Source organism: Theropithecus gelada, chromosome 12 (assembly GCF_003255815.1).
Source record: "Theropithecus gelada isolate Dixy chromosome 12, Tgel_1.0, whole genome shotgun sequence".
In the NCBI taxonomy this organism is placed as follows: domain Eukaryota; kingdom Metazoa; phylum Chordata; class Mammalia; order Primates; family Cercopithecidae; genus Theropithecus; species Theropithecus gelada.
In genome coordinates, this window is record NC_037680.1 from 93,269,880 (window position 1) to 93,297,771 (window position 27,892).

The 27,892-nt window shown below is 50.7% G+C and overlaps 1 protein-coding gene across 2 annotated transcripts; it reads right to left on the reverse strand.

Annotated features, from left to right (window-relative positions):
• Window positions 1-2,264: 2,264 nt before the first annotated feature.
• On the reverse strand, window positions 2,265-23,057 carry IGFBP5 (insulin like growth factor binding protein 5). Of its 2 annotated transcripts, XM_025404935.1 has the most exons (5): window positions 21,889-23,057; window positions 9,011-9,240; window positions 8,273-8,392; window positions 6,925-7,047; window positions 2,265-4,812 (listed from the first exon to the last, which is right to left on the reverse strand). In XM_025404935.1, the coding sequence occupies exons 1-5, from the start codon at window positions 22,223-22,225 to the stop codon at window positions 4,627-4,629; spliced, it is 996 nt and encodes a 331-aa protein (XP_025260720.1). In that variant the 5' UTR covers window positions 22,226-23,057; the 3' UTR covers window positions 2,265-4,626. The 2 variants fall into 2 exon arrangements, with proteins under 2 accessions (XP_025260720.1, XP_025260721.1); XM_025404936.1 differs by having other exon boundaries at window positions 2,265-7,047.
• Between the last annotated feature and the right edge of the window lie 4,835 nt (window positions 23,058-27,892).

Sequence of the window (27,892 nt, forward strand, 5' to 3'; positions counted from 1 at the left end):
GCATTGGAGAAATGAGGGCAAAGTGGGGGAAATAATCCGATTGGGGCCCCTAATAGGTTTCCCAGGCAGGATGTGGGGCCCTCTGAGCCTGGGGATTCTGGGGGGATGTCAGCTCACCCAATAGTGTTACTCTTCCCTGCGGGGCTCAGCAGTGCCATGCAGGAGGGACAGTGCCGACCCGACAGGGCTGAGGTGCTGCAGGGCAGGGGAGCCGAAGACAAGCTGACACCAAGCGTGGAGCTGTGGGCTTCGGTCTCCTTAGGCAAAGCAGCAGAGCTAGAGAGAGCTGATGGATTGAACACTCAAGCAGGGGCGAGCAAAGGCTCTCTGTCTCTCTTAGGTAAAACCGTCTCCGGTCTCTTGTCTCATTCTTCTCAGTCTCGTGATAGACTACGATTAGAATGGAAGAGTGGGGTTTTCAGATTTTAAATGTGGAACCTTGGGGGTCCCAGAGCTTAGAGTGTGGCTTAAGTGGATGGAGGGAAAGGCAGATGGTGTGTCGCAGCGCTGGGACCAGCAGCATACCACTGGGGAGAGGGAGGGAGACAGAGTTTCTGGGCTGCTGAACCGCGAGGACCCCAGGGGAATGGTGCTGTCGCTAAGGGGCTGTGTGGGTTGTCCCACTGAGCACGGGTGGTACAGGGTGGTGGGGGGACAGGGGTGGAGTAGTCCATCCAGAGCCATAATCCTTGATGGCCACGGGCTGTGAGCAGGGATTCACAGATGTGGGTTATATGTGTAGGAGGAGATGAAAGGGGAAGAGAGGACTACAGTGGAGAGGGATAGGGTTGTGCAGGGGGCGGGGTGTGACAGCCTCCGGGGAGGAGCAATGGGGAGAAGGATCCTGGCTGGCACCTGCTCCAGGCAGTGTGCGTGCAATAGTAGGGTGAGCAGCTTCCCCTGGAGAAGCCAGGAGACAGTCTGGGGGCAGGAGGTGCCACATGGGAGGCTTTCCTGTAGTTCCTCTTGCTGTCCCCCTACTCGAGGCACCCCTGGAAAGGAAAGCAGAGAAGGTGCCTGTTCCCTCTGTGCACCTCCTAATGCATCCTCCACCTCCTCCTCCTCTACCTCCACTGCTGGGCCCCGGTAGCCTGAGAGAGCGGCATGGGAACCTCCCTGGCTTCCCAGGTGACTACAGGGCGGGCTGAGTGACAGGCGTCCAAACGCCGTGCTCTTTGGCTGGATAGACTACTCTGTGAACCTGAGGGACCTGGTGCTGACAGGTGTCAGGCAAGTGGCTCAGCCACCCCAGAAGGAGGTGTGCCTGGTGGCAAATCAGGCCACTGGCAAGGCAGGGACTTCCCGGTGACTCCACTTGTCCTGTGACTAGGACAGGACGGGACACATGGTTTCTGGGCAGCCTCAGCCATTGAGCTGGGCAGAGTGAGGATGCCACCGCCTCCATCTCCCCTCTGTGCTCCCGGACCTGAGGCTCTGGGGGGTGCGGTCAGTGGGGTGCCTAATGGGCAGTGTGCTGTGCAGCTCTGTGAACCGGGAGGAGCTGTAGGGGAAGAGCCTCGGGACGAAGGGGCCTAGGAGGGAGGAAAGCAACAGGGTGAGGCAGCAGAAGGTCGGAGGGTGCAAGAACTGTGCTCTTCAGTGCCCAAGGGTTGACATCAGGGGTGCCATCTTGGGTTTTCCTCTTCACTGGGCACAGACAGTGGTGGAGGTTGGGTAGGAACCAGAGGGAGAGTTTATCTTGGCCAGAGGTTCCCAGGAGTTATAAGTTTACAAGGCAGTGGGAGGAGGGATTGAGGAACATTCTGGAAATGCCTTCCTTAAAATCTTCTCCAAGGAGCAGAAACTTCTCATTTGTCTAAGGGTGGATGAAGGCCACTTGACTTCATAGCAAGGGCTGAGATGGAAAGATGGTAATAATCGTTAATAGAACAGTAGGGGAACACGTGCCGAATGTTCCCAGTTCTCAGGGCTTTGGGGACATTAACTGGCTGAATCCTCACAGTAGCTCTATGAGGTTTTACCCACAAGGAAATGGAGGCCTGAGGAGGTGATGTAGGCTGCCCTGGGTTCCGCGACTGTGGTGGCTTTCCAACGGATGGGGAAGGGGCCACTGGAGCTCCAGTGGGAGGGCTTGTCTTGGGGGACGGGGGATGGGGGGTTCTCTCTGGACGGAGCAGTCGCTCAGCCCTGATCCCGCCGGGGGCCTTTCTCCATCCCCTCCCGGCTGTGGCCCGAGGAGAATCGGGGGCTCGCCTCCCCTGCTGCCTGCCTTCCCTGAGCCCTCGGAGGAAGCCGACGTAGGCTAACTGAATGCATAACTTTATTAAATAAATGCTTTGTCATGACAAAAGACAAAGATCAAGGAGTAACATAAATTATACGTTGAATAAATAGTATACAGCAATCTTCACTTTTTAAGAAAATGTGAGATCCTTTGTTGGTGTTTTATTTCCTTAAGTACAAAATGCTAAACAGGAGCCGAGCTTAAGCTCTTCCGCATTCAGATGGTTTTTTCGTTTTTTTTTCTGCTTATTTTTTCTTTCTCACAAACTGGTTGTATTTGTTGATTTATTTTTCCATCCTTTTCACCAGTAAATATTATCATCATTTATTTTTGTTTTTAAAGTTGAAACCAAAAAAGAGGAGAGAACAGAGTTATGGTATGAATGTATGTAAAACTACAGAGAACTACAGTAATATGTACTGTGGTTATTGCTGTCTTCAAAAAAAACCAAAACAAAACAAAACAACAACAACAACAACAAACAACCGGTAGGCAACTCGGAATCTGAAGGAATCTTGTCTGACAACTGTGCTATCCATGTGGGCTACTGTGTGACAGTGGCAGTGGAGAGGAGACTCCGGCTGGTGACTGGGGACCGGTGGAGTGGGGTGAGCAGGCACAGGGAGGCTGGGGTCCCCTTCCCCTCGGACCCCCCACCTTCCCTTTCCCCATCCAAAAGGATTTCAGGAGAGGAGGCCAGAGTCTGTGAAATGACTAAACTATATACTCCATTAGAAAACCAAGAAAATATGTTTTAAAATAGAAACAAAAGCCTAAGAGAAAATAAAAAGTGGAGAAACAGTGCAACATAATTCTTGCACTTTAGTGGTTTTAAAAACACAGACAGTACAAGGCCCAGGTTGCTGGTTGGTGAAACCCCCGACCCTCGTCCCTCCTCCACTTTGCAAAACGGAGCCTCCTTTCTCTTGGAAGCCAGACGTGTCCTCTCTGATGCTATGGGGTTTCTTCTCCTTAGAGCTCTTCTCTGAGGTTCCCATCCTGGGCTGGAGCCCTCTCAGGGGTGAGTGGATGGGTCCGGGGTACTGTCCCACCTTAAGGGGGGCTTGGCGGTTGCCGTGGCAGCCCTGTCTCGCTAAGCGCTGGGTGGTGGGAGCAGGGTGGTTGAGGCCCACCCTCTAGGGGAGGCCAGCCCTGTGGGGGTACCATGGAGGCCACAGAGGTGGTGGGGGGGAGATGGGGTGAGAGAGAAGAGGCATGATCAGAAAAGGGCCTCCCTGGACCTCGTGTGCCTGCCTTCCTCCCCGTATGGGGCCAGTGTCCCCAGGCCTGTCTGTCTAGGCCTGGCTGTCAGAGAAAGGTTCCAGTCTCTTCCTCCCCACATGCCCTGCTTTGCCAGGTGGGTCGGGGCAGGCTGGAGGAAGGAGGGTCAGTCCTGGCTGGGCTTCCCTATCTCCTGGCAGTCGTGGGAAAGACAGAGGATCTTCACCACTGCTGGAGTGAGGCACGAGTCTAAAGCGGATGGGAGAGACCTTCTGTGGGTCTCTTCTGTGGGTGTGAGTGTGGGAGTGGGCAGCACTTACACCCAGAGCCATGGATAGCCTGGAGTCCAAGGTCTCTGGGTGAGCAGGCAGTCAGCCAAAGGCCAGCCTGGAGTCAAAGAGAGCCCTGCTTAGATTGCCATGCCCACACCATTCCAAACCTGCCTACCTTGCACCCTGCCACGGGGGAAGAGGTGCCGTCTTCCTCCAGTGCTTCCCTTCCCAGGGTCTCCCACTCTGGGCCCAGCCAGACCTCCCATTTGGGAGGCTTAGTTCCATGTGTCCATGAAGGCCCAGCTTCTCTAGGGAGTGACCAACTGGCCATGAGAATCCCCTGCATGCAGAAGAGACTCACAGGTTTGGGTTACCAGGCACGAACTTTGGAAACCGGAAGAGTCTGGCACACTCACACCAGGCTCTAATCCCCCACCTGATGGCTGGCAGCAAAAAGCCAATGTGAGGGGCAGAAGCCCGCCCAAAGTCCAGACACAGTGGGCGAAGAGAGAGCCCCTCTCAGGTCCAGGCTGGGAGGAATGTGGGGGGAGATTGTAGTTCCTGGCTCAGTCTTTTCTTAGGGGAGTGGCACCCCAGCATCCACTTGGCAGATCCTAGTTGGATAACTGCTCAAGATGCAAAGGAAGAACGGGTGGAAAGAACAGTGACGTGGAAGAGGTTTGGGATACTGGCCTAAGACACACAGAAACGTGAGTTGGGTTTAGGGCACAGCTGTGCAGAGAGATGGGGCGTGCTGACTCGGCAGGTCAAGTCCTTGTGGCTGCTGGCCCTATCGGGCCCCTTTGTCTCATGAAGATTGAGCACTTCTCCTGTCCCCAGTCAACTGTCCTGTCCAGGGGCATAGGAGATAGCCCCCAAGTTCTATAGCTATAGGGTTCCCATCAGTTGAAACAGATTTGCTTTTTCACTATTCCTCTTCGTAGCCCCAAATTCGTTGTTGGAGGCAGTCTCCACTGTGTCATGCCATGAGCAAAGAGTGAAGAGAGCTGTGTCCGCAGCACAAAGGGGTCTCCTTGGCCAGTGTCCAAGCCCCCTTTCCTGGATATCTTCAGCCTTAAAGAACAGTCACAAGGCCACCCACTGGTTGAGGAAGTCATTGGAGAATGGGAGTTTTCTTGGTTCGGAATCTGGCTGTCGAGTGACAGCATCCCTGAATCATGCGTTCCCTGCTTGTTCCGGCCCTCCTTCCACCCTCCACCCCAGGGAGGACGCAGGGACTGGCCAGAATGGAGGAAGAGCCGGAAAGACTCGTGGGCCTCCGTGCCTCCTTGCAGGCTGAAGGTGGGCAGTGGAGCGCATAGTCTTGTCCCTTCCAAAGCATGGCCAGTTTCGACTGATTCTTCCTATCTGGCTTCTAAAGTCTAGCATCCTCCTAAAGTTACCCACCTTCCCTGGCTCTGTGGCCTGGATTAAGTTCATTTCTATTTTGCAACCCATTCCCCCATTTTCCTCTCTTTCCTCTCGAATCCCAGAAAACATACAGGGTGGGGAAGCTAAAGAAGTTTCTATTGGCTTTTTCCCCTTTCTGCTGCTTTGTGCCAAAGCTAGAATAGAACAGTCCCTTCAGCCCTCTGTTCCTCCCCACATCTACTCTGGCCAGAACCGTCAATCTTACTGTTCTCCTGCATCTAAACCTTTTTGCCACCATCTCCCTCTGCCATCTCTTACTTTAGTCTCCCTCCTGCTCTGCCAGTGTGGAGAGTGAGGGAGGCTTCCAAAAATGCACGTTCTGTTCAGATGAAAGGAAAAGGCTGGGGCGGGACGGGTGGATCCGTCATGGACCTGTTGGGCTCATGTGGTGTGATGTCCGGAGACTGTGATTTCCTGAGGGTTTAAAGACTAAAACGGGATGGACTGAGGCGCATGCTGTTTGCACCACGGAGGACTGGCCTCTGCCTGGCTCGGTGGGTGCAGAAGAATATACGTGGGGAATCACTGTCAAGTCCAGCACTGTGCCCCACAAAAAAGCTGAGTTTATTGCTCACGGGAAACTCTGCCTCGAGGCAGGCAAAAATGCTATTATGGGTGGTTGTATTAGGAGAATATGGGTTTTCTCAGTTTTCCCAGCATGAGGAAGCTCCTCAATGCCCCTATAGGAACTACTTTGAAAAGTTAATGCAAACTTTTGAAAGAAAAGAAGAAAGAAAAAAACAAAGAAAAAATAGATTTATATGCCTATATATGACTATATGGAGTCTTGTAGATAAATACAAGCCCACTTTTTTTTTTTCAGCCTATCCTCCCCCACAGAGGCTGCTGTGCTACTTGTAAATTGAATTAAATGAGGGCTGAAACCGCACGCATCGGCATGTACTGTAGTCACCCTGGAAGAACAAGTCTTTCCAATTTTGGGGCATATATTGATTTCTAAAAAAGTCTGCCTGGGGAATGAAATATGCACACGAATTTCATATTCATAGATCTGCTTCCAAAAACCTCTCTATCTAATATCGCTCAATTATGAAGTTGTTTTGCTTTCAGAGGAATGGAATGCATTTTTGTTTTTATAAATCTGGGGAGAGACAACAGTCTGCCCAGGTAAGAGGAGAGGAAGTTCAGGGGTCCAGGTGTCCATACTGCTGGCTAGAGAAGGAGACAGATCCGGGAGAGGCCCTGGCATGTTTTGCCTTTTCCTTTCTCCCCCTGACCAATCCATAGTGGGAAACCTCAAGAGTGTCATTGAATGCCACATCCTGGGCTGCATCTTCTAGCGGCCACCTCTCCCGACCCCAGGCCAGGGCTGGATGTGAAAGTTGGGCCCCTCCCTGGTCTCGGTGCCTTTCCTTCCTGCCCATCTGCTTGTCCTCCTTTTCCTAACTCTATTCGTCTTTCTCTCTCCTCTACACAAACACTTCCTTCCCTTCTCTTCCTCTCATTCTTCCTCTCTTCCCTTCTCTGTTCATTCAACTTGCCTCAAAAAGAAAACCATTTTAAAGGGGGGTGGTGTCTTTTTAGCTTTTTGCATCTCTGTTGTTGCCATTTTCGAACTTGAGCCCTTGCTAGAGATTCCGAGGTCCTCAGTTTCCTCAAATAGATAGATATATATTTTTCCCTTAAATGAGATGAAATGAGTGGCATCCTGGGGTGGAGGGAGGCGCTGGCTGGAGTCGGGGCTGGGGGTGGGAGGGGGTGAGGGGAGGGTTTCGGGGGGACGCATCACTCAACGTTGCTGCTGTCGAAGGTGTGGCACTGAAAGTCCCCGTCGACGTACTCCATGCCTGGCAGTTTCATTCCGTACTTGTCCACACACCAGCAGATGCCACGCTTGCGGCCACGGGAAGGTTTGCACTGGGGTGAGTAGAGCAACAGGCTGTGAGGACGCCGCACCCTGGGGCTCTGCTTCTTCCTGTCCTGCCTCTTCTCTACCCCAAGACAAGACTCTCTCATCTCCAGAGAGTTGAGGGCGCTAGACCCAACCCTTGGGTTTCTAGTGTCCCTGTTTCATGGAAAGACCCAGGGAAAAATGTGAATTTAGGCAGCCTACCCTTGGCTAGCTCCTTCAATCCCTTTCTTTCCTTCTTTTTCAGAGATGGGATCTTGTTATGTTGCCCAGGTTGGTCTAGAACTCCTGAGCCCAAGTGATCTTCCTGCCTCAGCCTCTGGAGTAGCTGGGATTACAGGCGTGAGCCGCTGTGCCTGGCTTACAGTCCCTTTTAAAATATTACCCATTCGAGTCCCCCCCAGCCTGAAACTCTGCAGGGATTCTCAAGAGAGTTATGATCCAATAATAATGACGATGGCAATAGTAATAACAGGAGGAGGCATCATTTGTGGTGTTATCCTGTACCAGACACCACTCAGCGTTTGGTATGCAGTAGGTACTGTTCTAAGTGCTTTACAAAGATCAATCACTTACTCCTCATTCTCCGTTTTACACAAGGGTGGAGGCACAGAGACATTAAATGATGAGTAAGGGGACACAGCTAGTAAGCGGCAGAGCCACGATTTGCCCCAGTGTGGCCTGGCTCTTACATTTAGATTATTGGTGTCCTTAAAGCAGCATCAGGGTCACCTGTCCACCCCAGAGTCCACCCTAGGTCTACCAATCAGAAACTACAGGGGTGGGGCCCAGCCTTCAGCCATGCCCTCCAGGGATCAGATGCCCTTGGAAATCAGAACCGTTGCCCAAAGGGGAGCCTGGCTGTGACGGGACGCGAGCTGATTTCAGGTGGTACACAGAGAAAATACGGCTTAAACTCCTGAGTGTGCGGTACACCAATGATACGTGCTGTGCGATAGTGTTACAGAGTTTCCTCTTGCAATAAATTCACCTAGCTAAGGTGACCTGTGGAAAGCATAGTGGATTACGGCATAAGAGGGAATGAGGGAATGGATTGCAGCCTAGTAGGGAATGTGGAAAGTCATGATCGTGGTATATGAATGGGTATCTGAGGCCCGGGAAACAGTAAGCGGTTAACGGTGGAAATCTTAGGCACTTGCCCAAGGTGGAGTTTCCTGGCAGGTGCCATTTTCGGAGCCATCTGAGCCTGGGAGCTCAGGGCAGGGGACGTACCTGCTTTCTCTTGTAGAATCCTTTGCGGTCACAATTGGGCAGGTACACGGCACGGGGCACCATGCGTGGGCTGGCTTTGAGCTCCTGCAGGGAAGCCTCCATGTGTCTGCGGCAGGGGCCCTGTGTGGACAGGAGGGTGAGAGGCATGGCGAGACCAAGGGAAAACCACCCAGCTGCACTGACGAGTGGCCCAGGGGGTGGGGGCCGAAGGGTCTCGGGAGGAAAGTCACCACCTTTGGTGCTAATCATCTACTGCCAAAGCTCTTTCCTTCCTGTCACCTGTCACGTGCGCTGGGATCACAAAGCCTGCCTTTGGCCAGGTACAGAGCCATACTTTCTCTTTTGTGTTCCAGGTCACCCCCTCCCCTGCAGCTTTTCTCTTCTGCTGAGTAACCATGTCCAGAGGTGCCCGTGTCTAGATGCTCTAGGAGAATATTCAGTCTCTGCCTTGGACTGGACACAGCTGCAGGGCCCAGGTACCTGGTGCATGGCCGCTGAGCTGGCACACACTCTCCTCAAATGAGCACTGCCTCTATTCCCACTTACTGGCACAAGCCCTTCGCCCTGACAAGTGTATGCTCTGGAAACTCTCCTCCCACATCCTAAGCTGAGCCATCATGGTTGGCTGCAGGTCCTCTGCCGGGTCTGGCCTAAGCACCTCCTGCTGCCATGAATGTCCATTTAGATGCAGGAAAAGGTCAAAAGCCGGGAGGGAATGAGGGAATCCCCGAGATGTACCTGCTCAGACTCCTGTCTCATCTCAGGTGCAGAGATGACCCGGGGATGGGCAGTGTTCTCAGCTCCCCCTACAAACTTGGACTGGGTCAGCTTCTTTCTGCGGTCCTTCTTCACTGCTTCAGCCTTCAGCTCGGAGATGCGGGTGTGTTTGGGCCGGAAGATCTTGGGGGAGTAGGTCTCCTCGGCCATCTCAGAGGTGGTGGGCTCCTCGTGCTCACGGGAGTCTCTCTCTGCAGGAGAAGGAACCGGAGGGTCAGCCCCCGTGGGCCAAGGTGCACACGGCCAGAGCCCAGGGCTGGGCAGTTTGGGGTGAGGGGAGTCATAAAGGCTGAAGCAGATGTGTCTCTGCCCTCCTGGGGCACACCCTGAAAGCAGGGGGATAAGAACCAGGAAGCAGAGCGAATGCTCATTTAAGTGGTGGGAAGTTTCTGGCATGCTTGGAGTCACGCAGAGAGTGCAGGCAGAGAGACCTCACAGAGGAGAACTGAGAGACTGACGGATGGATGGGTGAGGACAGAGTGGACCTTCTGGGGGCAGGAAGGAGGAAGGGCAAGGAAAGTGGCCCCTGCAAGGATGAAGGTAGTAGTGAGCGGTTTGCTTGCTGGGGGATGGCCAAGTAGATGGGACATGGCTGGAGGTGGGACTGAGAAGTAGGAACGTGGGAATCTGGGTCCACGGAGGAAGATGACACAACCAGGGCGTGGATGAGAAGGGACAAGTCTGTCCTGTTAGTGAGATCTTTGCACTTTCAGAGCTGCTGGATGTCGAGGTCTCTTTGGACCTGGGGAACCTGGGAGGAGGGGGTCCTGGGGTCTGGAGCAGCAGGGTGGCGAGGACCTTCATACACAGCAGGAGGAGGGGAGGGGAGAGGAGAGCCAGAAATGTGGGCCCGGAGGGGACTGGCGTGGGGCCAAGTAGAAGTCAGAGGCCTCGCTCCCGCTCTGGCTCAGAACTGGTGCCGTGCTCGGGGGCCTGGGAGGCTGGGACGTTACTCAGCTCCGGACTGAGAGAGGCTGACAGCTGGCTGAGACCAGGACAGTTATATATAGGAGTGGCTTGGTGACAGTCTATACTTAGCTGACTTTTGACCTTTAGAGAAGTAAGACTTTGTTCATGTATTTGTTGATCCTTAATTCTACCCGTCTGGCCTTTCCTTGGTGTGCAGATTTCCCCTAAATTCTTATCTCAGAGGCATCCATCCCTGGGTCCCCTTCTCCTCTCAGCTCCTTGACCTCACCCAGCCTCAGAGGAACCAGACTGGGGGAACTTTAGATTGTTGTTTCCAGGCGGGCGGGGTGTGGCCACAATGCCCCACAGTGGGACCAGGTGCAGGGGTGAGTGGAGGTGGGGGGCCCTGTCTTCATTGCTTCCCTCTTTTTTCAAATACTGGAAAGAGAAAATAGAGCTTTGAGTGATATTAAATAACCAAAATGAGAAGAAAGAAAATTCTGTTCTCCACCCACTCCATGATCGCTGGGATGCCCAGGAACAGTGACCGCCAGATATCTGGGATGGGGAACAGAAGAAGTGGGCAGAATTCAAGGAAGTGGGGGTGGGGAAAAGAGAAGCTTTTTGAGAAGACACTGTTTTATGCCTCTGGGCAGGTGTAGAACCTGACTTCTGAGCTTGCAGCCTTGGGCAAGTTCCAGGTGTGAGTTAGGAAAGGCATTTGAACACCTGGCCTAACCTGGTCAGGATGGCAGGTGGCAGGAAGCAGCCAAGCATCTGTTTCTCTCTTGGCTCAGGATTTGTCAAGTCTCATGAAATAGGTATTTGATCTTTAAGGCCTTGGCAGAGAAGGTCCCTGCCCTAAAGAAGCCTCCAAGGGTTCGCAGCATTCCTGGTGGTGAGTTGCTTTGGGTATTTATTCACAGGAAAGGAAGGGAGGTAATTACTGGAGAGGAAGATCATGACTCGGAGAAAACAAATAACAAGGTGGTGGGCGGGCTCTCTCTGAACAAAATTCAACCTGAGATTCCTGGCACCCCTTCTGGCCTCTCACCCCCTCTTCCCAGTTGTGCCTTGATGTCCCAGTACCCCGATTCTCCTCTATCAAACTCTGATGTGACAACTCATCAATAGGGTGACATCCCTGGTAGGTGGAAGGCAGGATTTTAGGGATTAGTTAAAAGGGTCATGTTCTGGGGTAAACTGACTTTTCTTGGTTGTAGAGCAAGTGAGATTGGCAGGAGGGAGGGAGAAGCAAGGCTGGTTTGGGGACTCTGTACAAATTGAAAGGCTGGGGTTCCGTTATCTAGTAACACAGGCCTCGCCTGGAGGCTCGGATCTTGGAGAAGAGGGAGTAAGGAGAGGGAGTGCTAACCATTGCACAGAAAGGCTTTCGGACCCGTCTTATTGAGGGACTGGAGCTGCACCACTCAACCTCAGCATCACCAAGCATTCTAATCCTCAAAAAGTAGTTGACTACTGTGGGGGGAGGGGCAGGCAGGAAATGGTGGCTACTGAATGCCTGGGGGCAGGGGTGTTCAGATTGGAGAAGCCTGGACCCCTTCCCCAAACAAGATTGTAACTGGATAAAGTGAGGGCAGGTGGGGGAGTGGGCTGGCTGCTGACCAGCGCACTCACGCGTCTCTGCGTCTCCTTCAGTGGGCTGCCCCAGCCTGGCCTGGAGAGGCAATACATTGTCACCTCTTCAAGGGGAGAGAGCCTGGGAACCTGGCTCCTCTCCTGTGGCTGGTGTAGCAGCTCCTGGAATCCTTTCCGTAGGCCATTTAGCCAATCCCCTGTGTCCAAGCAGAAATAAGCATCTATCTCTCTAGTCCTTAAGGACATCTGAAATGGGGGTGCCATTCCATCCTCCTCCGGCTACCTGTTGGGGGAGGCTCTGTCCATTTGGTCAGAGGGTGCCCTTCTCCAGCTGTCATTTCAGCTTTCTCCCTCTCTTTGGCCTTGGTGGACACAGAAGCATGGTGGCCCACAGCCTTCCCTCAACAGCTCTTCTCAAGACCCTTCCCATTTTGGGACTTTTTCTAAGTGCTGTGGGCTGTCCTTAACCTTGAGTCACCCTTTCTGGGAGGGGATGGGGCTGTTGACAATGGTTTGACAAACCTTGGGGTAAATTTATTTTGACCTCTGTTACTCTTTTCTTTGAAAGTGTTCAAGTACTGCCCCAGGGCCAAGCAACCATGATGCTAGCATACAACATGTAGATTCTGGTGTCTCTCTTCATTTAAGGAACTAAGAACGCTTTTGCAAACTCTCTCCTTTTCCCAGCCTCCCCAAGGCGAGTCTCCTGAGGGCACACCTTCCCCAGCTTGCAAGCTTTTTGGCCGCTTCTGAAGAGCAGGCTTAACATTTTGTTGTGCCTCCCAGTTTCTGGTGCCACTTAACCCCATGGGACCTATTCCTTAGGCAGCAGCAGAGTCCAGGGTCGAAGATACTAATCAGGGTCTTGTGGTCACCTGTAGGCTCCAGAGAGACAGCGGAAACTTGGAGGGGAGCCAGGGCAGAGCCACGGAGATTAAAGGGCTGGAAAGTAAGACCGGAGCTGCGTGCCAGAAGCAGCTAGCCCGACTCAGCTGCTCTGCGGCTGAGTCATAAATAGGCTTTCAATTTTGGAAGGGTTTAAGTTTCAGATAAAACAAGAAGGAACAAGTAGACTGGCTACTCTTGAGCTATTTCATCAAGAGAAAATGAACTGAGGTTGCAGAAGGGATCTAGGCAGGATACCCAGGAGGACTTCCTGGTGAAGATTGTTCTGCACGTGAACAGCAAAAAAACTCAACAGTCAGCACTGGAACCTGTTTGACAAACAGGTCAATATCTCCATGTGGCCAGCAGAGGGCGTGGGAGACTGGCACCCACACAGCATGGGCTCACTTCTAGGGACTGGAAGCGTTTTTAAAATCTGGAATTTGGAATTAAGCGCGGTGGCTCATCTCTAATCCCAGCACTTTGGAAGGCCAAGGTGAGTGGATTGCCTGAGCCCAGGAGTTCGAGACCAGCCCGGGCAACATGGTAAAACCTCGTCTCTACGAAAAAAAAAAAAGTACAAAAATTAGCTGGGCATAGAGGTGTGCGCCTGTAGTCTGAGAAACTTAGGAGGCTGAGACCAGAGGATTGCTTGAGCCCGGGAGGTTGGAGGTTGAGGCTGAGGTGAGCCATGATTGCTCCACTTTGATAGCTCCACTGCACTCTAGCCTGGGTGACACAGTGAGACCCTGTCTCGAAGGAAAAAAAAAAAATCCGAAATTTGGGTGCCTCCCTCTCCTACTTCTGTAATAATCACTCGAATCCCTTCCTTCATTTGTGTGTCTGTAGCATATATTTAAAGAGTCAGGGAGACAAACAAGCGAGGCCCGGAGAGAACCATGTGTGGGAGAGTGAAGGCAGGTGAGGGAGAGGGGAACAGGGCTTCTTTCTGCATGGCATTCTGCTGTTTCTGTAACCTGCAACTGGAAAACGATCCAGGAAGGAAGAGAGACATATTCCAGACTTCCCCACCCATGAGATGCTGTTCTGAGAGGGTTTTGCAGAGGATGGGAAATGTGGAATGCTCAGCATCCATTTCTCCTGCTGGGAGCTATGGAGGCTGGACCTTTACCTTCATAATCCTATTCAATGACTAAGGGAGGGGATGATGATAATATTATCTAGATACAGTATTTACCTTTGGGGTGGGATCTAAATCTCTGGCTTCTATATAATACCTCCAGTCCTTCCCACTGGCTCTCCAATGCCTCTAGCCCCTGCCACTTTTGGGTGGCCAACTCAGTTCCTCTTTCTTTTGTAAGGCGTTCCCCATTCACCCCAGTGCAGCAGCATACACAGAGGCACACGCAGTACATCGGCCTCTCCCCACGGTAACATGAACACGTGCTTAAGGACTGCACCATTCTCTATGTCCTGGCAAACACAGAGAGTGTCATGGTGCAAGTCCAGCTGCTACAGACCCAGAGGCGTCTTAGGGTGAGAAATACTACAGTCTACACAATTGCACAATGCATGTACCGTGCCCAAGCTCAACCACTTTCTCCAAACCTGCCCTTTTGCCACGGCTGTTCTCTTCCAGCAGAGGCAGGCACATGGTCTTCTGAAGGGTTCTGGCTCCACCTTGCTTGCTAGTCATAGCAATGGATGGATCCAGGTGGAGACCTGCCTGCCTAAAATCTAAACCCCCCACCCCTGGACCTCTTAGTCACACCCTGGTGCCATTAACAGCCTGCTCCTGGGCTGGTGTTAGTTTATCACTCTATCTTGCTTGACCTAATAATCAATTGTAAGAGAAAACTAGGTGACCCAGATATTGTGCCTTAGCTTACAAAAATCGAAGAAACAGAGGCATCCTTGAAATTCACAGTCCAGGAAGAGTGTGGGGCTTTGCCAGACCTGGGGAGATTCTCCCATCTCCTTTTCTAGACAGAAGATAAGATGAGGACGCCTAGAATCTCTCTACAAAGAATGAAAAAGGGATCTGAATTTCTTCTGGGTTTCATTCTAGTCCCCTCTGTGGAATTTAAATAGCCAACTTCTTAAGGGCAGAGCTTTGTCATTTCTCTTTGTCTCACCAGCATATAGTATTCAATAAATAACCTTTAAATGGAGAGATGTGTAAATCTGCCCAAGAGGCAAAGAGAAGTAGGTCTGGAAGTATTTCTGTAATATAAGCTGGGGCGTAGAGCCCAGTTCATGCCTTGGGAGGTTACCTCATCCATGCCCCCGCCCTGAAGCACAATAACCCTGCCGCAGGGGACAGGGAGGCAGACCCATCTCCACTTAGAGAGCTCCCCCTGGGAGTCCTTCCTCTGCCTAACCCCATTCCTTCATGCGGCATTAAGGGCACTCAGTCTCCTTCCCTAAAGATATATAGAGAAAAGGCGGCCCACAGCCCTCCACAGTGTAGATGCTATAGGTGGGAAGGTGACATCTCACAGAGTAAGGGGCTGGGGTCCCACCTACATCTGCCCCACTGTCCAGGGACCAGAGGTAAAGAGAGGCTCCTTGCTTTTTTCCAATGCCAAGCTAGGATTTGGGGTTGTGACTCTGGCTCACATTTCTTGGTCCCGAGGAAGCAGCTGGCAATAACTGTACACATAGGAAATACACGTGTATGCACAAGTCCCTGAGTGAGAATCTCTAGCCAAGCTTTTGGAGTTGGGGAAGGGGAAACATGCTCAGTAGAAGTGTCTGTTCCCTATACATACCCCAAATGAGAAGGTAATGGTGGGGGGATAGGTGGGGAGCAGCCTCTGGAAGAAACGCTGGGCTGCTTTTCTCCTGGCCACTTTCCTATCAGGACCCATCACAGCCAGTTCAGAACATTGCCATCTGCAGCCACATTCCTCCAAAGTCCTGCATGACCAGAAGGGGGCGGCAGAGAGCAAGCAAGGTTTACTCTTCTCTCCCGAGGCCCCCAAGAAGGTGCCCAGGCTCTGCTAGGGACGAAACAAGGGAGCCCTGTCTGTCAACGAAAGCTGAGACTCCTCTTTTTTGACTCTTTGGGAGCAAAAGGAAAGAGTGGGGACAGCAGTGCCCTTCTCAGGTGAGAGAGGGGTTTGATGGTAGCCACTAGCGACGTGGAGATACATACTGAACACGTGAAATGTGGCCCAGGGACCTCAGGGATCACGTTTAAAAATTTACTTAATTTTTATTTAATTTTAATTAGTTTAAATTTAAAAATGGATACTCAACTCAGTTATTGGAAAGATTTTAAAGTATGTTTGGAATGCCTCAGGTATGTGAATCTGCTTTTTCAACTGTAAATTTTATGAAACCTAAATACAGATCAAGTATTTCCAATGAAAATTTAGTGTCCGAATTGAGATGAGCTGTAAGCATAAAAATCATACTGGGTTTCAAAGGCTAAATATGAAGGAAAGAATGTAAAATATCTCAATATAATGGCTTTATTTTGAGCATGTGGTGAAAGGATATTTTGGATATATTCAGTTAAAATGTGTTATTACAATTAATTTCCCTGCTTTTTAAAATCTTTTTTAAAAAGTTGTGGCTACCAGAAAGTTAAAAATGACAAATGTGGCTTGTATTATGTTTCAATTGGAAGTGCTATTCTAAACGATCTGAAAGAAGAGTCATCCTGGCTGAGGTGACAGAGGGGTGTCACAGTCCCAGTTCAGGATAACTGGAACCCACATAAAACAACTCAGAGAATCAACAGAGGTCATCTGAGGCCTGGCTCTGAGTGCACATTCAGTGGGACCTTATTTTAGGCCAGGGAAAGGGGCCTGATGGTTTAGGTTGAGGGGTCAAACATGAGATAACTGAGTTAGTTTAAAATGTTCCTATAGTTCACCTGGCAGGTCTGACTTACTGGAAAAAGGGGCCTATCTTATCTGCCTCCTTCCTAAGCATCCCAGAGGAGGAACTGCCACGGCCTCCAGGATGTATTAGAAAGGCTCTCAGCACTTCCTGCAGCAACCGGAAGTCCCCAGCTGCCCTCTGGAAACGCATCTGTCCTCTCTTGCTGAAAGATCTCAGAGGCACCTGCCCATGAAAGCCAGGGGGCCCTCATGCTCTCTTCCTTATCAGCTTTGGTAGTGCATGGTTTTCCTTCTCTCCTTCGGATGCAGAAATTCCCTAGTTACTGCACTCGCCCCATCCAACCACATCCTCCCTCGATCTCTGCTTTCTGTTGGCACCACGTGAGGACTGTGCTGTTGGAAGCGGGCCACTTCTCCACCGTGTTCTTCAAGACTACAGGCCGCTGCACAGCCCAGAGGCAGCCAGGGCCTCCCTGCCTCTCCACATCAGGAGAGCTTCCTGTAATGTAGAAAATGAGGTTTGGCGCATGGACCTGAAAGCTGGACTGAACACTCCTCCTTCACACCCTCCAGGTCTTCTTTCCCTGACAAACCACTAGCCTAAGCCAGGCTTGTATGCAAGACTGTGTAGAAAAAGGGACAGAAGTGAGTATGAAAATAAGAGAGTGTGGCCCTCTCTCCTTTGGGGAGGGCTTTGGGGCCGCGTCACTCCTTTTCCTACTGCCCCTAAAACAGCGCCTTCAGATTGTGGGTTATGATGTCATGGGGTGATAGCATCTGGCAGTGTTTGCCAAAGGCCTCACTGCAGGTTAGCTCAGGCCCAGGCACGAGCCCCAGTGACTAGCGAGAAAGCCAGGAATGGCTGAATGCAGTGCCGGAGCCCCTGCGGGGAAGAGCTGAGTCCCAGCCCCTTTTCTGCCTCTAACCCTGCTACCACATCTTGGGCATGTGACTCCCCACTCAGGGCCTCAGTATCCTCATCCTAAAACGAGGACCTTGACTGTGATGATGGGTGTGGGTTCCTTCCAGCTTTAACATTCTTTGGCCAATACCCAGACAATTCCTGGAGAGACACTAGGACTGAGCTAAGCTGAGTGGCCAGGCACTAACCAACCTGGTTAGGTGCTCTAAACCAACAGCATAGTGGCCAAGGTGGGAATATAACCTCTCCCCCTCACAGAGATGTTTAGTCACTCCTCTGGATTTATATTTTTTAAAAAAAGAGAGAGAGAAATGACATCATAACAGAATTTATGGAAATAAATGAAACTGGAAATAAAAGGGGAGGTTTTGCTGGTATTGCGGAGTAGGGGGTAGAAGCCTACACTGCCTTCCTTGTTTATTTGATTATTTATTTTGATTATTATTTATTTGATTATTACAAATATGTAATCAATCTTACTGTTTTGAATAACATGTCCAGATTGCAATTTAAGGATGGTGTCTGGGAATTGCAGCTTTTGGACCAACTGTAGAGAAAAAGCAAATGTAAAACTAAACAAACCCCTCCGAATCCCCTGCTTGACTCAGCGCAGCCATTCTCCCGCCCTCTTTCCTTCTGCTCCAGCTCCTGGTTGGTACCTGCTCTTTAAGATCTTCTTCCAATTTCTGGATGCAGTGGGTCTGGAGTGTGGTGATCTCTTCTCCAGAGTTTTTGTTTTCCACACACTAAATATCTTAAAAGTTTCATAGGCATTGCTTAGGTACAAAGTAGAAACTTTACACAAGTATTACCTCCCCTTCCCGCTGGCTTCTTCTTCGCTCCATTAAGGGGGCCAGGGCTTCTGCAGGAAATTCCTGCTCCCATGCCCTTTGCTGTAACCCTCACGATGACCTCTGGCTCCTAGGGTCAGCCTGGTCCTCCCTCTGCAGCTGCAGGCCCACCTGCCTGCTCAAATCCAGCCCAAGCCCTGGACTAACTCACAGCTGCTCTGACTTAAAACTCAAGCCCTCAGGGGATGCCTTAGAGTTGGGGTGGGGGTTGGGGGGTGGATGGAGAAGGGCGGAGGAAAGAGTAGGAGGGAGGGGTGAGAAGGGGGAAAAAGAGAAATGGAAAGAAAATGAGCTTCACTAGGGCTAACTCTGCTTGTTCTTCCAGTCTGAGCTGACACAGCAGAAAGGGGTGGTGGTGGGCGGAGGTGGCAAGAAAAGTCCAGTTAAAGCCCCATCTCATCTTCCCAACTCCCGTTTTGGTTGGCTCAGGGTACGGCCATCCTCTCAAAGACTTGTTTCAGAGGGAGGGGGTGCGGGTGGGAAAGGAATTTGGCTCCTTCAGTTTTCCATGATCTTGCTCAACCCAGACATAAATTTGGCCAATAAACCTAACTCTGGAACTTGACTTCAACATGGCATTTTAGACCAAGCTTGGAGTTGAAGCCAGGGTGATGGAGGCCAAACCCCTCAAAGTAGCAAAGGCTGAATTCATTTTTATTTAGGTAATGCTTTTGCTTTCTTTTCCAGAAGTCTATTTTTTGTCCCACGGTGTCTCATTTCTTAATGACAGAACAGAAACCCAGAACCCACGGTTCCCTACATCTCAAACTGAATGTCTCACCAGCACAGAGGAGACCTACCTGAACCCCAGTATCTGTGCTGGGGACCAGCTCATCAAACCTCATTCCCCACCAAAAATGCCGGAAAGCAAACCCAGCACTTCCTGGACTCCCTCCACTCACCGCTATTTACTGAGCTTTGCCCAACAAATAACTCCCGTCTTTCATCTCCCTCCAGCCTCACACACATTCTTTTTTCCATATCTGTCTCTGCTCCTGAACTGGTCGGAATGAAATGCAGAGCCAGGCTCGCTCTCAGCACCCGGCTCTCGGGCCCACTCCCTCTGCAGCTGCTCAGCAACCGCCTAGCAAAACACCGTCTCCTCCGCCCTCTCCTCTCCCTCCCAGAGGCTTTGGCTGCCTGCCACCTCACTCTCCTCTGCTCCCCATTTCTGCTTCCAGAAATGCACCTTTTTTGGGTTCTACATATGTTTGGTTACATATAAATATATATAATATAGTATATAGCATATATACAATATATAATACGCATTATATAGATATATCGTGTGTGTGTGTGTGTGTGTCTGTGTATGCTGTAACTGCGGGAGGGAGGGGGAGAATCCATATCTGCAAGCTCAGATTTTGGCGGGGCGGGCGGGGGGAAGACGAGGGAGGTGGGTTGGGAAGCAGGAATTTTGGCTAAAGGACCAAAAGGGCACTCTCTCTCTCTGTCCATTTCTCTCTTCTTAAGAACGGTCTGTACACCATCTCCAACTTTTTGGAGACCCGCCCAATGGTTGTCCGGCTAAAACGCCCTTTCCAGGAGCGCCCACTCCCATCCCATCTGTTCGGGACGAAGATGTCGGCACCAGCCGCGGTGGAGCGCCGCCAACCCGCAACAGCAGCCGGCCGGGCACCTGCCTTCGGCGGGGTGGAGTCGGAGAGGAGTGCTGGGGAGGGGGCGGGTAGAAGAGGCTGCTTCGGGTTGGCCCAAAGGCACTCAGAAGGTGGGGGTTGGGCAAGGGGCGGCAGGGAATTCTACAAGGGATCTTGCTTGGGACTGAAGTGTCGTGTGTGTGTGTGTGTGTGTGTGTGTGTGTGTGTTGTGTGTGTGTGATGCGCCCTCCGTGCTCGCCTAGCAATTGAGCGCGCGTGCGCCCTGCGTGCACACCCTTCACACTAGCCACATCACACTACACGTTTGGCAAATAATAAGTGGAGCCAGGATGCTGCTGAGTGACACCTTACGTACTTTCGGTGTGACTGGATTGTTACCCAGGGCGGTCGCTTCCCAGCCAGGAAATCAATTAATGTTTTCCCCTTCCGCTAGGCTTTTCCAAATCCACATCCCCCAAGATGAAGGCAGGCAGCACCACCTTTGAAAAGTGGAGCTTAATAAAAATAACCTCACAAGCCGGTCTCTGGGGTTCCCAGGGCCTGCGCGTCCTCCCCTTTTCCTCTTTTTGCAGGCTGCAACCTGGAGATCGACTACCTCTTGCAAAGCTGGAGGGGCTGGCGCCTGCGTCACTCAAACCCTGCCGGGTTTGCGGGGACAGAGGCTGAACACAGGAAGCTCTTCGGCTCCTGGCAAGCGCGGACGCACTCCTCTCCTGCGCTATAGTGACTGAAGTTTGCACTTAAGAAAACTCATGTTAGGGTGCTCGTGAGTAATGGAAAAGGACAGAGAGGGAGAAGGGGATTGCCCCCGTAACTAAACTGTCCCCTTAACTAAACTACGCCAATTAAACATTGTTTAGCCAAGTTTTAACCTCTATTGGAGAGACTCAATAGCCAGTTTGACGTCTTAGAATCCAGACTTTTATGTAGTTTATTTAACTTTTTTTTTTTTTGACTAAAGATCAGGTAACTCTTTCCAAAAAGAAACTCAGTCTAAGGGGGTAGAACTGTTCTGATTGAACAAGTAGCTGTGTCAATCATTTCAACCCTAGACTTCTGGCGCCGAGAATTTGGGGGCGGGGCAACCCGGGGGCGGGGCAAGCGGAGGCTAGGCTCCCAGTGCGTGGCTTTTCTGTCTCCGCCCCCTGAATTTTGCATTCTGCGTTTCCAGGGCCCCTCATGCACTTACTGCACACCCACTTCTGATCTGGTTTAGGAGACTGGGGAGGGCGGGGCGGGGGGGGCATTGCGGAGGGAGGAATTGCGGGGCGGGGGTGGAGATGGTGGTGGTGCCGGGAATCTGCACAGGCGAGGAAGTTGAAAGGTCTGAATCTCACATCCCCTTTTGCCTCCCAGCCCTATGTCCACCTTTCATCCTAGGTAAAATCTGAATTGGAGAGGGGGAAAAAGGAATTAGATTCAGAAACGAACACCAGGCACAGAATCCCAAACCCTTCCTTCCTACTCTTCCCCATCCCCACCCCGCACCCCCGCGCTCCTAAAGCATTTTTTCCCTTCCTGGGATAAAATAAAAGTCATTTTGCAGTTAAGTATGTTTTACCATCTACCACAGGCAATCATCTTCAATCAAAAGCAATGGTTATGCACATGGGAGGGGCTTCACGGCTTCCACCCGAAAGGCATTAGTTACCAAGAATGTGGGGTGCTTGTGGTGTGTGTGTAGGGGTGGAGGGATAGAAACGCACGGGGGTGGAGGGGCCAAAAGGGACAAAGGTGGAATTAGCTCAGAAGATGGGTAACGCCTCTCTCTCCAGGCTGCAATTAAAATAATATTTTAACAAAAGAGATTTTTTTCCAAGTTCAGAAAAAAACGTATGCGGGGCGCGAGGTGGGTGCAGGAGGGAGTTGATAATGTAACATACACTCTTTCATACTGGAGATAGGGTACCAGGGGATTTGGACCTTGTGACCGAATGGGAACTCAGAATCAGTATTCGGACAGAGTAGGGAGGGTGGGGGAGGGGGCGGGCAAGGTGTAGGTAGGAGGTAGGAGGAAGGAGGAAGGAGAAAGAGCGAAAGCTGGGATAGACTTGGCTAGACAGTTCCCCAGGGTAGCAGGATCCTCCAGGGCTCCAATTCCGAGGTGCAAGGACCCTCCCCGACTACTCCCGAGCTGCACCCCAGCTGGAAGCCACTTGCTGCGCAAAGCGCGCGGGCCCAGCCGGTCCCGTGTCCCCCGCCCGTGCGCCGCGTAACTGACTGGCACACTGAGCGCGCTCACCGATCTTGACTTGCTCGCGGTAGCTCTTTTCGTTGAGGCAAACCCCGCGGCCGTGCAGCAGGGCGTGCAGCGGCTTCTCCTCGTCCTGCCGGGGGAGGCAGCGCAGCCCCTGGGCGCAGCGCTCGGTGTAGACGCCGCACGACTGCCCCTCGGCCAGGGCGCAGGTCATGCAGCAGCCGCAGCCCGGCTCCTTGACCAGCTCGCAGCCCAGGGGGCTGGGGGGGCACATGGAGAGGGCTTTCTCGTCGCAGGGCTCGCAGTGCACGAAGGAGCCCAGGCTCTGGGCCGGCCCCGCATAGGCGGCCAGCAGCAGGAGGACCGCGGTGAGCAACATCATCTTCTCTTAGTCGCCCCCTTTACCTCGGGGTGGGGCAGGAGAGCGAGAGTGCAGGGATAAAGGGGCCAAGAGGGCGCCCGGAGATTTTTTTGTTATTGTTTTTGTTTTAAAATTTCTAGCAGGTAGAGCAGGTGCCCTCCCCCAGACACTTGCAAAAAGGTAGAGAGAGATGGAGGACTGGGGTGCCCGCAAGCAGGTCCCAGCTGCAAGAATTAAAGCCTTGCAACAGGTTGGGGGAAGCAGGGCAGCGCCAGGTGCACCCAGTGAGCGGAGGCCGGAGAAACCCTCAAGCCTGAGCGGGTCAGAATTATAGGGGGAAAATAGCCACAAAATTGTTCACCCCCAAGCAACCACCGAAATAATGAGCTCGGAGGCAGTGGAGATGGCGTTGGGGTTGGGGGAGAAAAATGGACTTATCTTTAAAATTTTTGCTTAAAATCTAAAACACACCCCGCTCCTTTCTAACCCTCAGCTGCCGGCGGTGCGCGGCGGCGCGGAACAGGTAAGAGGCGTTGGCTGCAGCCGAGAGGGTGGGAGAAAACGTTGAAATCAAGAAATTAAAAAAAAAAACCAAAAAACCCAAAACAAAAAAACCCCAAACCCTAACACCTCTTTTCTCCCACTTTGCCACCTCCTCTTCGAAATTCGCAGGTTCTACGCGAAGTCCGGAGAAGGGTGAAAACGGAGGAGGGGTAATGGGGTAATGAAAAGGAGCAAAAAAAGGAAAAAGCCCACACTGCTTTGCAGCTCTTTCCTAGCTCTTTTCCCCTGCAGAAGTTTCCAAAGAGACTACAGGCTCCGGGCGAGCAGGCGCTTTTAAATAGCCGGCCCCTGGCTGCCAGCCAGTTTGTAGCTGCAATTTGAGCTTCCCAACACCCAACTCAGGCAAGGATGCCAAGGAGCTTTGCAGTACAAACTCACACGGGGTGGGGGTGGGGAGAGGCCTTCTAGACACAAGGGGGCTCCCCTTCGCTCCCTGAACAGCGCTCTCCTCTCCCCTGAACAGCGCCCTCCTCCCCGCGGAATGTAAGAAAGGGGCAAGGGGGACAGGCTGGGGCTATCGAGTGTGGGGAGGAGGTGGAGGGGCCAGTGGAAGACAGAGTTCTTCGGAGCAGGGTGAACACAATGAGGAGAGTAACTTGGTCTCCCCCTCCCTACTATCCCTTAACTAGTCAAGGCACAGGCTGAAGGGAGACGTATTTTCTTATTAGCCAACCGGATATACCATGCCCAAGAAATCTTCCTAAGCTTCTGCAATTGACTGTATGCTGGTGTGTGTTTCCATGTCCGTGTGTGCGCTTGGGGGACAGGTACTGTAGGATGGCCAGTGATGGCTGGTGAGCTAAATTTTTTTTTTAAAAGAAGAAAAACTGAATTTCTCCACTAAAGGTCTGGAGAAGAGGATTTAATCAGGGGGTTTCTGTACTCATGATGAGGAGGCGACCACTTTCCTTCAGCTACGTTGGCCAGGGAGGTTCTCTCTCTCTTTCTCTCTCTCTCTGTGTGTGTGTGTGTTGTATACCTGCAAGAATGGACATTCATACATTTTAAGAGCAGTGAGTTGCAGAGATGGACACTTTGGAGGAAATCTAAGTCTGAAAACCTTACATGGTGGCCTAAAGTGTCCTTGTGTGTGGGGTTCTTAGAGGAAGAAAGGTGGATTGGAGTGACACTTCCTTCTCTGTCATTTTGCAGAGGTATTTCTATTGGGCAGGGCCACATCCCGGAGGGAGTGGGTGGCAGAGTAGCAGGAGGAGACCTTGTGATAGGTTAGTTGGTGCTTGTAGGCACATCCCAGGAATATGAGCTGATAGGGCCACAGGACCTGCTGGGAAGAAGTCCTGACCAGGAACCGAATCATGCCACTAGAACCTCTTTCTTTAGTAAAATGAAAGAAAACTAAGGCCTCAAAAAACGAAGGTGGTGGTTTTAGCTGTTTTTTTTTTGAAATTGACATGAGTGGGCCATGAACCTCATAGGCAAGTCAGAGAGAAATGACCAATGTCACTGCGCCTGCTGGGTGGACTTGGGGTGGGCTGTTACACTTTTCACACTGTGCTTCCTCCCTTGAGAAGGATTCTAACTCTCCTTTGGAGAAGGGGCTGCATTTCATGAAGTTTGCCACTAGACTGCACCCTTATCTATGATAAGAATTCTTTCTGGAGGACTGCTTTTAAGAAAATATTTTTCCTTGCTTGTTCAGTTCAGGAGCATCTCACTTTATGCCGTTAACACCCCCAGATCCTGATCTCTCTTCTCACTTATCTATTTGCCGAAAGGCACATTTTAAAACAAGGCTAGCGTTTAAAGTTATGTCTTTGCCTGTATTGCCAAAGGGGATTTAGATGGTGGCTGGGAGAGGGAGAATTGTGTGTAATGATTAAAACAAAAAATAGCAGCAAGGCTCATCTTAATTTCTTCTTTTCTCTGTCTGGGGGCTTGGTAAGGTGTAGGAACAAATCAATATTCAAAACTTTGATGGAAATATTTTAGAAGTGAGCGAGATCATGTGTTATTTTCTCATTTGTGTCAAGTTCAGACTACAAGAGTGGCAGCAGAATGTGTGCAATACGTTCTCTTCCCTGCTCCTATTTCTTTCTGCACACCCTTAACAGCTCAGCCTGCCCCAGGCACACTGGCAGCTTTTAAGATGATTGGGGGAAATTGTGGTACCCCTTCCAAAGAAACATGAGTTGCCTCATTCCAGCCACCCTGTATTCTGAGAGAGATGGCCTCTAGTGACACCTCTTTTTGTGTAGCTGACTTCCAATGGCTGGATAATACAATATGTGAAGACAGGTAAAAGGAGTGGGGATCATTCACAGAAAAGATAAAAAGGGTAGAGAGAAGGGAGGAGGAGAATGTGGTGGGAGCTGGGCCCTGGGGCAGAGCAGTACAGGGGCCATGGAGAGAAGTTACTCTGTGAGACTATAAATGTTAAGCAGCCTTTTTTATTCATTATTATACTTTAAGTTCCGGGGTACATGTGCACAACGTGCAGGTTTGTTATATATGTATACACGTGCCATGTTGGTGTGCTAAGCAGCCATTCTTTATCTCCACTTAGAAATGGGCTTATGTTATGAGGGATTCAGAGACTGGAGCTGTTGTCCAAGAGACCCCGGGATAGGCTTCCCAAGAGGGCATAAGAGAAGAATTCTCAGCCTGGGATTGTCTGTAGTAATTTCATCCAAAGATGGAGGACTGGCCAGATGGGTTTTGCTTCTGAGTCCATAATTAACATATTACAGTGGAGTGGGAAGGTGTTGGTGTTGTTACTGCGGGATACGGGATTATGGAGGATGCCTATGAGCCTTACTTGGTTCCATTTTCCCCTCCCCTCCATTCTGGAGGTCTAGATCTGTTCACAATCACCTTTAGAAAATTGCTTCTAGAAAAAAAAAAATAGTTTGCATCAACCAGGTTAAATGGGAGGGGATCATTAATTCCTGCCATATACAAATGTTCCCTTCCTAAAGACCCCCTTTGCTGCCAGCTTGCTTTTGCTCTCATGGGCTTCCCAACTCTGGCATAGACTAGCTTCTATACCTGTTAACTGTATCTTTTTCGGGGAAGTAGTATTTAAATATCAACCACTTGTGTCCCGTTTCCCCGGAGATCACCCCTCCTCTTTCCTTTAAAAGATTAACTGCTTATCAAAACCAACTTTCAAGAAATGCGACCAAGTGAAAAATTCATGCTCTTTTATCTGGATAACTTTTCCAAGTATGGATAGCATTTTTATTTTATAAAGCTTCGGATTCCTTACCTGTGGTCATTTTCTGTGAGTTTCTAAGTGATTTTCAAGGATGATGCCTGATAACACAGTTTGGGAAAGCTAGACTTTTTAGTAGGACACAAAGTGTTATGGATTCTGCTGGTCAGAATGGAAAAACGTTAGCTAAGGATCTTCATTCTCTTTTCTGCGTCACTCCCACCACTCTCAGGCTTATTTGTATAATTTATTCAATTTTTAAAGACCTCATGACATTGACTTCAGTCTCTCCAAGAGGCCAACATACATCAAGAATACTAATGCTGTGGCCATGTTGTGCTGGTCTCAAACTAAGGCACAGTGATGTTCAATAAAGAAAGTAACCCGTTGTTCAGGTCCTTGCCTGGATCTGGGAGGTTCAGCAAGACAGGTCTGTATAAAGGAGCAGCATGAGGCAGCTTTGTTGTAGTGCTATTGCTGAAGGCTAGGTGGCAGGATAGATACATCATTAGAAGCATGCCTCCTTTCATGAAGGGAAAGAAGCAGATACTGGTAGAAGTGTTTAACAATGGGGATGGGGGAGCGGGGAAAGAAAAAGCATGGATGGAGGGACATGTACAGACACCCTGTGGGTCCACTTACAGGCCACCTCAGCATCGGCACTGCACTGTTGCCCCAACAGCACCAGGCCAGCCTCAGGTGCAAAACCCTCTGTGTCCCACCGGATGCTATGTTCGTGATTACTTTTCTTTGGAGAAAAGGTATGGCCAGGGTAGGAACTTGATGACTTTGGGTTCATCAAAGGGTGTGTGTCCTAAACCTTCTCTGAGGAATAATCAGAAGTGATCTTCAGCCACAATTCATAAAAATTCCCCCTGTTTAAAAAAAGGTAATTATGGCATATTTCAAACATTCAAAGAACAGAAAATAATGGAGCATGTGCCCTCTACTCTCTATGCTTATTTAACACATGTTCACTTTTTGCCATTGTTGTTGAAGATTTTTTGTTGTTGTTGTTGTTGTTTTTGAGATGGAGTCTTGCTCTGTCTCCCAGGCTGGAGTGCAGTGGCACGATCTTGGTTCACTGCTACCTCCACCTCCCAGGTTCAGGTGATTCTCCTGCCTCAACCTCCCTAGTAGTTGGGACTACAGGTGCGCACCACTGTGCCTGGCTAATTTTTGTAGTTTTAGTAGAGACAGGGTTTCACCATGTAGGCCAGGCTGGTCTTGAAATCCTAACTTTGTGATTCACCCACCTTGGCCTCCCAAAGTGCTGGGATTACAGCCGTGAGCCACCGCGCCTAGCCAAAGATTTTGTTAGAAGTAGAGTGGGACAGGTCACAGCTCACCTCCCATGCATGCCATCCCTGCATCTTCTTCCCTGGACAGAAGTAGCCACTATCCTGAAATAGCTCTGTGTCCTTTCTGCACAATATTTTTCTAGGTTTTATGTGTAGTTTCTCATAGAGCAGAATTACAGTGATTTTTGAGGGTGAAACCACGTGCTACTTTAGAGTTAATTTTGTAGTGGTGCTTGCAGTGGTGGCAATTTAACTAGAGTCTAAATTGACCCTGAGGCTGGCTGTTAAAGGAGCCGGAGCCAGCTGTGACGCAGAGTGATTTATATCCTGATGTGAGCTGCATATAAGTTAATAGCTGCACGAATTGATGTTTAGGAGGCTTCTGGAGCAGTTCCAGACAGATAGAGCAGAGCAGGGCAGGCTCCATAAATACTGTTTCTGGTTGGAGCCCTTCTGTCTTCTTGGATCATGGGATCTGGCATGTTCCTACAATGGACTGCTCAGAAGTTGCTTCAATTTTGGAAAATGAGATTAACCCGGAAAAGTGATCTGTTGTGACTTAGAGACAGTGTTGGTAGCTCCAGATCTAGGTGGGAGAGAGAGAGGGTAGGTAGAAAAAATGGAATCACATGGAAAAAGAGGAGAGGGAGA